This window comes from Apodemus sylvaticus, chromosome 4 (assembly GCF_947179515.1).
Source record: "Apodemus sylvaticus chromosome 4, mApoSyl1.1, whole genome shotgun sequence".
Taxonomy (NCBI): Eukaryota; Metazoa; Chordata; class Mammalia; order Rodentia; family Muridae; genus Apodemus; species Apodemus sylvaticus.
The window spans coordinates 32,139,220-32,151,489 of NC_067475.1; the positions used below are offsets into that span (position 1 = coordinate 32,139,220).

General features: G+C 42.1%; 1 protein-coding gene across 1 annotated transcript in view; it reads right to left on the reverse strand.

Moving 5' to 3' along the window:
* The window catches only part of Col25a1 (collagen type XXV alpha 1 chain), a 397,132-nt gene that overhangs the window by 134,290 nt on the left and 250,572 nt on the right, over positions 1 to 12,270 (reverse strand). The window contains exons 6-7 of the mRNA XM_052179247.1: positions 11,652 to 11,678; positions 11,486 to 11,512 (exon numbers count right to left, since the gene is read on the reverse strand). Of these exons, the coding sequence (XP_052035207.1) occupies positions 11,486 to 11,512; positions 11,652 to 11,678 (54 nt within the window). The remainder of the gene's footprint in view (positions 1 to 11,485; positions 11,513 to 11,651; positions 11,679 to 12,270) is intronic.

Below are 12,270 nucleotides of genomic sequence, written 5' to 3' on the forward strand. Positions count from 1 at the left end.
AGGCTGAGTACTCTACTGATGGTTGTGATCAGGGCAAATCACTTTCCTTGTACTTCAGAAGATTGGCTTCTTCCTGATGCTCCACACTGTGTCCCGTGGCTTCCAGCTAGACTCACGCCATCACTGTGCATTCTTGCTCTCATTCTGTATTTCCTCTAGTTAAAGTCTTACTCTAATAAAATCCTCAGGCATGAAGCAAATATGCTGGTTTTCCTGGAGAGAGACCTATTTTATTAGGCTTTCCCACACTTTGGATACTAGTATCAAAGTTTGTTGTCTTTGTTTCTGAGGCAGAGACTTGCTCGTTAGCTAAGTCTGGCCTCAATAAGGACAATCTTCTTACCTAGGCCTCCTTCATAGGTAGATTACAGACCAGTGCCACTGCATGCTTCTTTAGTCTTGAGGAGTTTGACTTCACCTTTCATTTGACTTTTATTAGCAGAATTCTGCCACCTCTGCAAGTTGATAAGGAATGAGAACATACCCAGGAACGTTCTGGGTACACAGAGAGATGGAGACAGCAGCCTCGTAATGGTGGCACCAACACTTACTATTTGTGTCATTTGATTAGTGTCATTTATGCTAATAAGAAACCACAATTAACCCATTTGGGGTGAGGGTTTCCCCAGTACTGGCTTTCAGGCAGCAGAGTTGAGTTGTCTAAGAGATAAAGAGCCCTGTCTCCTCACTCCCTCTAGTTCCTGCACGACTGTGTTTGAAGTAGGATCAGGCAACTGACATCCTTCCCTACAAAGCCAGTCTTGTTTGCCGGTGGTGATTTACGGACTGTGTCTGCTACCGGGGCTGTTGGACACATTAGTGCAGGTATGCTTATGAAAGGATGCGGCTGTCTGGCACTAAATGACTTTCCAGAGGCCCATCTCAGCCAGACCTACAGGAACCACCCGCCCTCCCCACAACAGCATAAAGCCATCATTTGACCCATCCTGACAGGAAAAATCCGGAGCACAATCCACCCTCCCAGTGACTTCTGTAAACAGAAACTGGAAGTTTTCATTTCATACTTTGGTGACTTATATTCGGTTAATTCACTTCCGACATTTCCAGTTGCAATAGAATTCTGCACTGGGTTTTATGGGTAAAAAGTGGTAGTAATCATATTAGAATAAATTGCTCCATTTTCTATCCTCAATATGGTCATTATTCATAGATATTACCAGTTATAATTTGAGTTTCATATTTGCCCATTTCCAATACAAATTTAGTATATTTACTAACAGTCACTTTCTCTTTCTAATCCTAAAAGTCACCAACTCCAAATGTATTTTTCTTCTACTTTTTATTACATTCTTTGGTTGGAGGCAGTAATATGTCAGTATGATTATAGATATTAACTTCAATTTGTATGAGTTACCAAAGCTAAAAATCTTAAGTTTGAATTCAAATGAAAATTAAGTTGCTTAATAAAATCTTCTGGAGAGTTCTATGGTTAAAGGAGGATCTTTAAATATCCCTAACTGGGGACGTTCTTAAATTATTTAATGAGTATTTCACATGAAATAGCATTTGTAAGAATTCTAGCAAACGAAACCTAAATGGGATAATGTTAAATACACATAAATATTCTCTTTGATCGAAAATCTCTTACCAAAGTCTTTCTTAAGAGGAATGTGAGGTACAGGGTGTCAGCCTGAAATCACCAGGATGACCTGACACAGAAGATGTAAGAGAGAGAGCCCTGCAGTTGATGTAAGCGAGGACAGTTTGGACTGTGAGTCCCGTCAAAAGACAAGACAGGAAAGCCACTGCACATAAAAGACAAAGAAAATCCAGTGGCTCCTTCAACCGCCCAGCAGCAGTGTTCAGAAGCTCCTGCCAGAGGGGTTCCTGGGCTGGCTTTCAGTTTCATTTTCTATCCCTGTGGTCATTAGAGCTTCCCATGAGGACCCGCCATCCACTGCTGTGCTGTTTTGCTAATGTGTTTTTTTTTTTTTTTTTTTTTTTTTTTTTTTTTTTTTCTGAGACGTCATTCTCTGCCTTTGAAACATTTTAAACAAAATTTGCTTGTTAGGAGTACTTCCTGAATTTTATAGGGACAGAAATACTTATATAGATGTATTACATTAAAAAATGGGACAAGACTTAATTCATGTGTGCACATGTGTGTATGCATGCACAGCTGTGTGTGGGGATGTGCCCATGGGTGTTCATGTAGAGGCTAGAGGCGGAGGCTAGAGTCTCCCTCGATCATTTTCCACCTTTTATGGTTTGAGACAGAGTCCCTCACTGGACCCGGAGCTCATGACATCCCTAAGCTCATGACTTCCGCTAGGCTTGGAGGCTGTAGGAGTTGCCCGCCTCCACTGGGTTGCAGGCATACACTGTCAAGTTTGCTTTTATGTGCATACTGGGGATTCAAACTCACGTCCTCCTGCTTCTACAGCAAGTATTCTTACTTGCTGAGTCATCTCCCCGCCATCTTCCCAACCCCCAAAGTACAGGATTTATAGTGATATAAAATAGGTAAAAATCACTTCTCTTAAGTCTTTCCTAGTACCTACTATTTTTCTTATCTGATGAATTTAGAAGCTCATCCAATAGCCCTGAAGCATAACTTATAATGCTGAATTCCTAGGGCCATCCTGTCTGTTCGATGAACCCTACTGCTTGCAGAAATAACTATTCTTTAAATGTGTCTATGCTGGGACAAAATGATGAACATTCCTAGCTTTTTCAGTACACCGCTCTTAGAGGGCTAGTGTAGGGCATAGAACACTTAAAAGTCCTCTGATTAGAACACGTAGAAAAAAACATTTACAAATGATAATGAGCTTGTGGGTTTCCATGGCAACTTCCACTAAATCTACAGAGTATTAATATAATTTTATCCCAGTTTATTCGTTTCATTATGTTACAGTCATTCCCTTACATCCGTGGTACATGTGGGGCCAGATAAGTAGTGTATTCATTAAGGCTATAGGGAAAGGCAAGGGTTAAATAAATAAGAAATCAAATTAATATCCAAGCCTGAATGTTTTAGCAGAAGCGAAGAACCCATTTAATCACTCAAGTCAATACAGGTTAAGATAATAAAATAAACTTCTAAATGCTCTCCTTTTTCTAGTACTTAATCTGTCTTTCAGAAGGTTTTTCTTTTTTTTTCTTTTTCTTTTTTTTTTTTTTAAGATGCTATCAGTTTTGCCTCGGCCCAGCTGTGATGAAAATTTACTCTGAATATACCAGGACGAGAGATGAACTTTATGAAAATATTTAAGCCGAGCTCCTGGGTGGCTTATTGAAAATTTGAAAAGCTTAGGACTCATTTAAGAGCAGCTGCTGGCTGATCATGTTGAGGCCAATAATCACTAAATCTCTCATTTATCGGGGCTCTGTGTGACTTGGCAAGCTAATGGTAGCCAGCTGACTAGATTAATATATGACCAAAAGATAACTGTATGCTATTTGTTAAGTTTATTGCCTAATGTTGATTAATGAAGCTTTTTGGGGGGAGGGCATGAGTATGCTGTCTTAATTTAAGAGACTCAAATATTGAAATGACTTTGCCTGGATTTTTTTAAGGCTATATCTATTTAAGTCACTGATAAAGAGGAAGAAATGATGTGCATGATAATCATAAAAGCCCCGGGTATTGTAGTTCCTCTTGCTGGGACTCATGAGGAGAGCCCCTGACCTTGGGAATAGAGCGGGGAGAAAGTGCACATTGTGAATGAGGAAACAGTGGCAGTGGTGGTGGGTACAGGGAAGGAGGAGGTAAGCCCAGAGAGTTTTGAGTCCTTTCTATGAAACAGTGGAATAGCCTTACTGGCCAAGAAACATCATTCTGTGTTTAGTAAGAATAGGGCTCAGCATAAAAGCAGAATCATCACATCAGTTTGCAGAACATAAAGGGCTTCTGGAAAAGCAGAGTGCAGTCTCCCCTCATCTGTGTGCACCCTGCACATGGAAGAACTGAGTAAAACCTAAGAATGGTTCCAGATGAAGGTGACAGAGCTCGGTGCAGCCCCGTGGCAGAGCATGTGCCTTGTCTGTGCAAAGCTGGGGGCTACATCCACAGCACCAAGGGGAGGGGAGTGGCGGCAGGAGGATAAGTGTAAATGATATAGTCCTATCATTTTAGAAGGTTTATGGTCTTCAGCATATTGGTTATGTTACTCTGCTTCTTTACATTATATCCAGAGAGGTTCCTGCACACATGACATAAGGGTTTTAGGAACTCACTATATAACTGTGCCACATTTCCATTCATTTGGGGCGAGGGTAGGAGGTGATAGTGCACATACTTTGTTTATCATGATTGCGAAAGGAAATCAACCATTTATTTGTGCTCGTGTTCTGATTTTTACATTGAAATCATGGACATATGGGACCTCACACTTTAAAAAGGATTCTCATGGCCTGGGGTGTGTGTGTGTGTGTGTGTGTGTGTATACGTGTGCAGAGGGCACAGAGAAAGAGCAGGTACGCCCATTTGAGTCTGGGTACAAGCACTGTCTTTTGGGAGATTTGTATGAAAGACTTGGAACCAGTGGTCATCTTCATAATGTTGGCCTTCACTGAGAGAGTTGCTTTTGAGGGTGAGTGAGAGAATGTATAAACTGTAGCCTCTGAGAACCTGAGTCCACACGGTGGTTCTGCCACTGTTACCCTGGGCAAAAATATTTGTTTTCTAAGTCTTGCTTTTATTTTTCTATTTATAAAATGAGAATAATATAAGTGTCTAGTCATAGCATTGCTATTTGATTTTATGATGCCTGAGTGTAGCTAAAGAAAGTGTGTGTTCATGTAGCACAACACAGACTAGAGGAGAGGACTTCTTTGAAGCTTACTCCAGCCACTTAGATAATGTTAACAGGGCCACGGCGCTTCACTGCAGATGCCTTACATAACATCTGCAATCATAATAATCAGCCATGGTAAGGGCTTATTACATCTTCTTCGTGTTATTTTATTAATCCATATCGCAATCAGAGAGAGAGAGAGAGAGTGGTTCAGTTAAAATTCGATCTGCCCAACTTGGCCCTAGTCCGAGCGGGCCGTGGTTTAACTACACCATCCACTCCTGGTTTTCTTCTGGAATTACCCACTTCATTGAACATTATACAGCCTTGAGATGATGTGTACAACTTGGGCAGCACGTGAGTTCCCTTTCCTATTGCTGTAACCAAGATGCCTGTACAAGATACAACTCGGGTAGAAAGGAATCTCAGGATCCGGAGGGGATCCATTTCATCATGGCTGAGAAGGGAGGTGGCTGCCCAGACTGTGTCCACAATCAGAAGGCACAGAGGTGAATACTGGTGTTTATCTGCCCTGCCACTCTTCAGTCTGGCCTCTCAGCCCATGGGACAATGCCATCCACATTTAGGGTGAATCTCCCTTCTACAGGAACATTTTCATCAAACACCCACGACTGTGTCTCCTGAGTAATTTTAACTTACTAATTTTTTGTCCTGTAATTTTATTAAAGTAACAGAAAAGCACCTGATACACTCTCTTAGGTTGTTCACATCAGGTAATTTGGTCATAGCCGTTCAAAAGTAACTAATAAAATTCATCGTTGTTATTTTTTGCAAAATATGTCTTTCTTCTTCATTTATCTTTCATTCAGAAAAGCGCTCAGATGTGTGGATCATTGGAGGGACTGCTGCAGTGAGAACCTGTGTGCTTCTCAACTGCGCTCTCCAGTTAGTATCTTCAAAATTGATTTATTTATTCACTTTACAACCCAATATCAGCCCTTTCCTGTCTCCCAGTGGCCCCCTCACACAAGTTCCCCCTCTCCCTTCTCTCTTTAAAGTAATTTTAAATCCAGATGAGTTAAAGATAACTACACCTCAGCGATGCTAAGGTGGAGCAATGAATGATCGTCACATTGTGCCTTCCACTCTCAAACTATTCCTCGTTTAATTTGCAAGTCATTCCATCCTCCACAGCTCCTGCACAGCAGGTCACCCAAGGCAGCATAGCCAGGGTGCCCCATGGGTGCTACAAAGCTGGGAGAAAGAATGAAGGAAAGTTAAGCCCATGCCTGCCAGCTGACAATGAGATAACATTCCATCTTGTCCCAGCATCCTGGAGACCTAACTGCAAAGGCAGCCGGTAGGGCATCTCCTGGTGGGTGAGGAGCAAGGTGTGAGCTCCACGCTTACAGAGTAAAGTCAGCCGGCATCGATGGCTGCTATGCTATACCTCAACTGTAAGCTTGGGTTTATCTCAAAGCACACTGAGAGAAAACTAATGACAGGAAGCCCACCTTTAAATCACACGCCAGCAACAGGCTTCAAAACCAGCCCATTTCTCTCCCATCTCTATTGTAACATTTTGAAATCTGCCTTCCATCTCTACCTCTTAACACAGAGCCTTCCCCTTCGTGTCCATGAATTCAGAACAGCAATTCCAGAAGCTTTGGACAGCCTCTGTCTTTGTGGTTTCTTTTCATTAACAATATGGTGTTAGCCTTCCATCCCTCACTGTTTTAATAGAGCCCACGGTAGGTGTGTGTCCGTGGCTGCACAGCCTGGGTCTCCCTGGGAGGGGGTCTAGCACTTACTCTCATCCCATCCCTTCAATATGGCTGCTTCTAAGGGCTTGGGCTGAGAGATGGCTTCTCTTTATCTTTCTTACAAGTTTGCTGAGCCCACATCTTACTTCCTACCTCAATGGCTCAGGGGTCAGGCTGTTATCTCCAGCTGGGGCCCCACCTCACGAGCCTGCTCTCATGTTCTCTTTGCTGTGCTATTCCAATGAACTTTCTCACCAAGATCACAAATCCAACAGAGTAAAGTTTAACCTGCGCTTAAATGAAGTAAGTCCTAATACCTGTGTTGAACTTTTATAATCCTGTTTTTTTAATTTAACCCTAGACTGCTTTTGGAACGTAAAAGCCTATACTTAATGTACTTAGCAATGTGTATGCCTGTAGTGATATGTGTGTATATGTGTATGTGTGTGTGAGTGTGTGTGTGTGTTGTGTGTTTTGTTGTATGTGTTTTGTAGTGTGACTGTGGTATGTTTGCATGTGTGTAGTGTGTGATATGTGTGTTGTGTGTATGTGTTGTGTTATGTGATTGTGGAGTGTTTGTGTGTGTGTGTGGTGTGTTTCTATGCTGACCTCTCTATCAAGAACAGATATCCTTGCCACTGAGGCTCATGGTCTTGTCTTAGATGACTGACAGAATTTTCCTGTCTGCTTGCTCTCTCAACTGCCAGCTCCTTTCAATTCCATCCCCATGGGAGGACACTACTACCGCTCAAATAGATGCTTATGAAGGACATTTGGGATTAACACTCAACACTCCAGTGATGACACACATCAACTGAGGGACTCAGAAACCTTCAGTAGCTTCCTGTCACCAAGCATGCTAGACATTCAACATGGCCCATAATGGAGCATCAGTTAAAAAAAATCAGTCTGATACTTTTCAGTCTGATACTTTGCAATCTTTAGCATGCTCTTAGCAAATGAAATGTTGCTGTTCTTGAAATAAATCCTTTTATTTTCCTTTTATATAACGTTTATAGAATTTTACTCCCTGGAAGGTGTAATATTTTGCTTTCAGTGTGTTTTCAAAAGAGAAGTCACTTACCAAGCTAGAGCTCAAATTACCTCACCAAAAAGTCTAGTGCTTGTTTGAAGCAGTTTCTCATGTGTCCTAGGCTGGTCTTGAACTTGCTATATAGCCATGGCTGCCCAGTAACACATCACTCCTAGTGAGAACCCTGAGAGTACATTCTTGAGGCGGCAGGGCAGTGATAGGAGGACAGCTTGCACAACAATCAGCAAAAACTTATCGAGTCCTTACTATCCTATGAGCATAAGTCCTGTTTCTCCTATTCCACGGGGTAAAGGACAAACTTTATAGACATCAAGCAAGTAAGTAAAATGAAAAAACCCAACATCACCTCAAGCTCTGAGTGAACCGAGAGTGAAGTTTTCCTCTGGTGGTGATATCTGAGGGGAGGTCTCAGTTAGTGGAGAGCCACGGACAGGAAACTCAGAGAAGGGGCAATTAGAAATACCACTGAGCTGTGCACAGAGGAGGGGTGGAGCCTGGGAACACTGGGACTGCTGTGGCGAAGAAGGCGTGCAAAGAAGAACTGCAGGAGGAGAGGGGGCAAAGTCCAACCATGAAGGTCCAAAGGGGCCGAGCACAACAGTGTGTGCACTTTGCTCGAAAGTCTTAGGCCAAGAGCAACATGCTCTAATTTACAAAGAAAAATGGTCTCTGTTGCTGTGTGGCAGATAATGGATCGTGGTCAAGAGTGGAAACAAGATGAATTGGAAGACCACAGGAGATAACAGTAGCTTGAATTGGGCACAGGGAGGCAGGGAGGGAGAAAGGGGTAGATCCAGTTCCAGTCTCCATCACACTAAGCAGAGTGCTTTGAACACAGTAATGCTTGGTGTGCGTGCCTTGATGTATGTTCAAGACTTCAAAACCAGCTTTGTTTGCCTTCTGGTTTTTACACTGTCCTCTCTCCCTGCTTTGACTTGCATTCGGTGGCTTGTTCTTCTGCTTTGATATTTGGAGAAACCAAGCTGGGGTGGTGGAGGATTTCACCCCGAGGAGACACTATTGGGACTGTAATGTACAGCCAACTAATAAAGGATGCAAGGACTGGGGAATTTACAACAAATGGAACAATACAGGATTTTCAATCTGTGATAATATAGGATGGATGGAGCATTCGAAAACAGAGGACTACATTATTTAAATTATTTAAACAAAACAATAATCACCATGAGTTTGAGCCAACATAGTGTAAAATACTTACTTTAGGTAATACTAGGTAAGTAATAAATAAATAAATAAATAAATAAATAAATAAATAAATACACAAATAAGTCTTCACCAAATATTGGCTGGAATACTATTCCTACATAGAAGATATGGCAATTAATTTTCATTACAATTGAAGACTTCTCCAGTTTTGACTTACTCTTCTCTAAAAGAACAGGCTCTTCCTTTGCTCCCTTTTGTCCCGCGCTTTCGTCTCGCCAGCAAGAACGCATGCAGGACACTAGGATCCTTCTGCAGCCAAGCTTTTATTGAAGCTTTTCGTGGAGGAAGACCCCGAGCCCAAAAATGGACGTCGTTATATACCCCTTGGTGTGGCGTGTACATACTTAATTGGCTGTTCACTCATCACCCCATATCTATGTCACAGGATGGGCAGAGACTAGGCTTGGTTTATACTCTTGCACATGCGTACCTAACTTGTTTACCAAGAATGCTGAGCTGGCACAACTGAAGCCAGCGCCATCTTGTAATGGCGAATACTGTCACGGCTTTCCACACCCTTTAATATAATAAACTTCTTTTTTTTTTTTGAATTATTCTTTTTTGTTGTTTTTTTTTTGTTTGTTTGTTTTTTGTTTTTTCTATATTCTTTGTTTACATTCCAAATGCTTTCCCCTTTCCTGGTTCTCCCTTCCCCATAAGCCCTATAAGCCCTCTTCCCTCCGCCCATTCCCCAATCACCCCCCTCCCATTTCCCTGTTCTGGTACTCCCCTACAATGTTTCCAGGACCAGGGACCTCTCCTTCCTTCTTTTTGGGAATTATTTGATAAGTTAACTGTGTCTTGAGTATTCCGAGCTTTGATTAGTGAGCTAATACTATCTGACTAGGAAGGAATGATTACATAGTCCCAGACCTCTCTGTATAAATGGCTGGTTTGATTTTAAGGTAGGTCTCCAAGAGGAGATGAGCCAAGCACAGGTTCCCATTGTCTTTGCATGGGCCTTCTAGGATACTTCACAGCTGCCCCTGCACACTCACCACACCCCCACCCCAGCCCAAGGAATTCCACTGAAACTCATTTAATAGAAAGAAATATCCAAGAGCAAACAAGACCAGCTCTTGCCGCTTTCCACCCCCCAAAATGCTAACTGGCCCCAGAATTGTGTGAAATTTGGCCCCAGCCGGTGTGAAAACTGGCTGAAATCTGTATGAAAGGCTGTCTGGGTTTGTCAAAGTAGTTCGTGAACTTTGGCCAAACTTTCTCGGCTCCTGGTCCAAGTCTTAGTTTGTAATGCAACGTGAAACCACGTGGCTTTCGGATGGTGTCGGGTTTCACCTTGGAAATTTGGCTGAGCTTTCTAATCAATCATCACCATTAGTAACGATGAAAGCCAACACACCTTTCTGGGAAAGAACAGTGAGGACTGGCTGATGACAAGCTAGGCTGGGAACCGCCCCTGCACTTCCTCTGCCAAAAGAATGCTCCTCAGAACCACAACTCTCCTGCTTACCTGGAGAGGCCAGGCTGAGGGATCGTGAGACTGGGCGTAGAAAGACATGATACTCAATGCGGGGAGACAGGCCATGCAAAATGTCACCACCACCCACAGATCAAGGAGTTCTCAGTTCGTCATTAAAGGCTCCACATTCTGTTCCACTCCCACCCATGACAGTAGATATCTTGACGCTCAGTCTCCTGCGCCAATGGCGGGCTTTTAGCTTGGTCATCAACTAGGATGGCTGTCAAGAGAAGCCTGCCTACTCTGAGACGCCATTATTTCAACAGGAAGGAGCCAAAGAGTTGCAAGGAAAGCTAATCCGAATATAGCCTTTAGCTGGCTAAAGAGCATGAGGTGCAGCGAAAGCGCAAACCTTTCCCATCTGCATCGACTATATAGTTGGAAATAAAAATCTGTCCACAGTATTCATAAATTAAATAATTAACCCAATGCAGTATATTTTACAGACAGACCTCCATAGTTTCTCCTTTCAACCTGAACATTTTAAATGTGTGTTTCCACTGTAAAAAAAAAAAAAAAATCCCCTCTTCAACCAAATACTCGCTTTTGTGCGTAGTGACATGAGAAAATTGAGAGGTATGTCTGAACAGAGCCACTACATCATTGGAACAGTATGTCTGAACATTTAAGTAATGAGGCACAGATGCGAAGCCGAGGACTTGGCACTACCAAGGCAACAACAAAGCATTCGCCATTGGTTATGATGGTCAAAGGGGCCACATGTGAGCAGAGAAGAAACCGCCCTCCTCCCACAGTGCACAGTGTTACACCTTTTATCTGCCTCACAAAGCTGGAAAAACAAGAAATCCAAAACAAGTGTTACTCAGATGCCCAAGGAAGGATAAATATGTAAGATGCATTAATATTTTTATCTATGCTAGGACATATTTATGCAATAACACGTGAAGTTTCATCAGAGGGAAATGCCAAATCCCAGAGAACACCACATGGCCTTTACGTTGCGAAACAGTGTGTGCACACCAAAAAAACCCAACGGTCACTAGGAATATGGCTGTTGTATGGCTTCAGGAGGTTCGTCACATATTCTATTTGTAGTCATGAGGGTATGATAATACACAAGGTACACATACTCATTAGTAGGCTACTTCTTTTTTTCTTATGGGTGGTTTGTCAATTTTTGTTAGCTGTTACTAAATCATGCAGCACAAATGCTAATAGTACCCAGTACATTTTGATCTGAAATTCATTTCCCACCCAGGACAAGAAGTGTATAGCTTACCCGAGGCCCCTGGTCACCCTGTTCTCCCTGTAGAAAAGCAAAATAAGATGAGAGCATTGTCTACAATCAGAATGTGATCCTTATCAAAAGGGTCCAAACACACCACAGATCATGCCAGTATGGATATCCGGTAAATGAATTGATTTAATCAATGCATTTTCCTCACCTTATCACCTTTTGGACCAGGGGGGCCCTGTAAAATAAAAGAAGAAAGAAAATATTAGCTTTAAATAGGATCCTGAATAAAATCTACCTGGTCAATTGAAAGGCTTATGTGAACTGCAGAGAGCCGTAGTTGGCAACAGATTTCTCAAAGATCTTTGCTCTCTAAATTATAATTGTAATATAATTAGAATAAAAAATACTAATCAGTGAGTGCATACCATGATTGATCTTTTGAGACTGGGTTACCTCACATTGTTTAGCTCCGTACCCCACTTTTTAATGGGGCTATTTGGATCTCTGGGTTCTACTTTCTTGAGTTCTTTGTATATATTAGATATTACCCTAGAAACTTTGAATACCCAGGACATAATCCACAAATTAAATGATGTCCAAAAAGAATGGAGGAGTGGGCCCTGGTTCTGGAAAGACTCAGTGTAAGAGTATAGGGGAATTCCAGAACAGGGAAGTGGGAAGGGGTAGATGGAAGAATAGGGGGACGGAAGAGGGCTTATGGGACTTGCGGGGAGGAGGGACCCAGAAAAGGGGAAATCATTTGCAATGTAAATAAAAAAATATAAATAAGTAAAAATAAAAATGAAAAAAATACTAATCGTTGTATG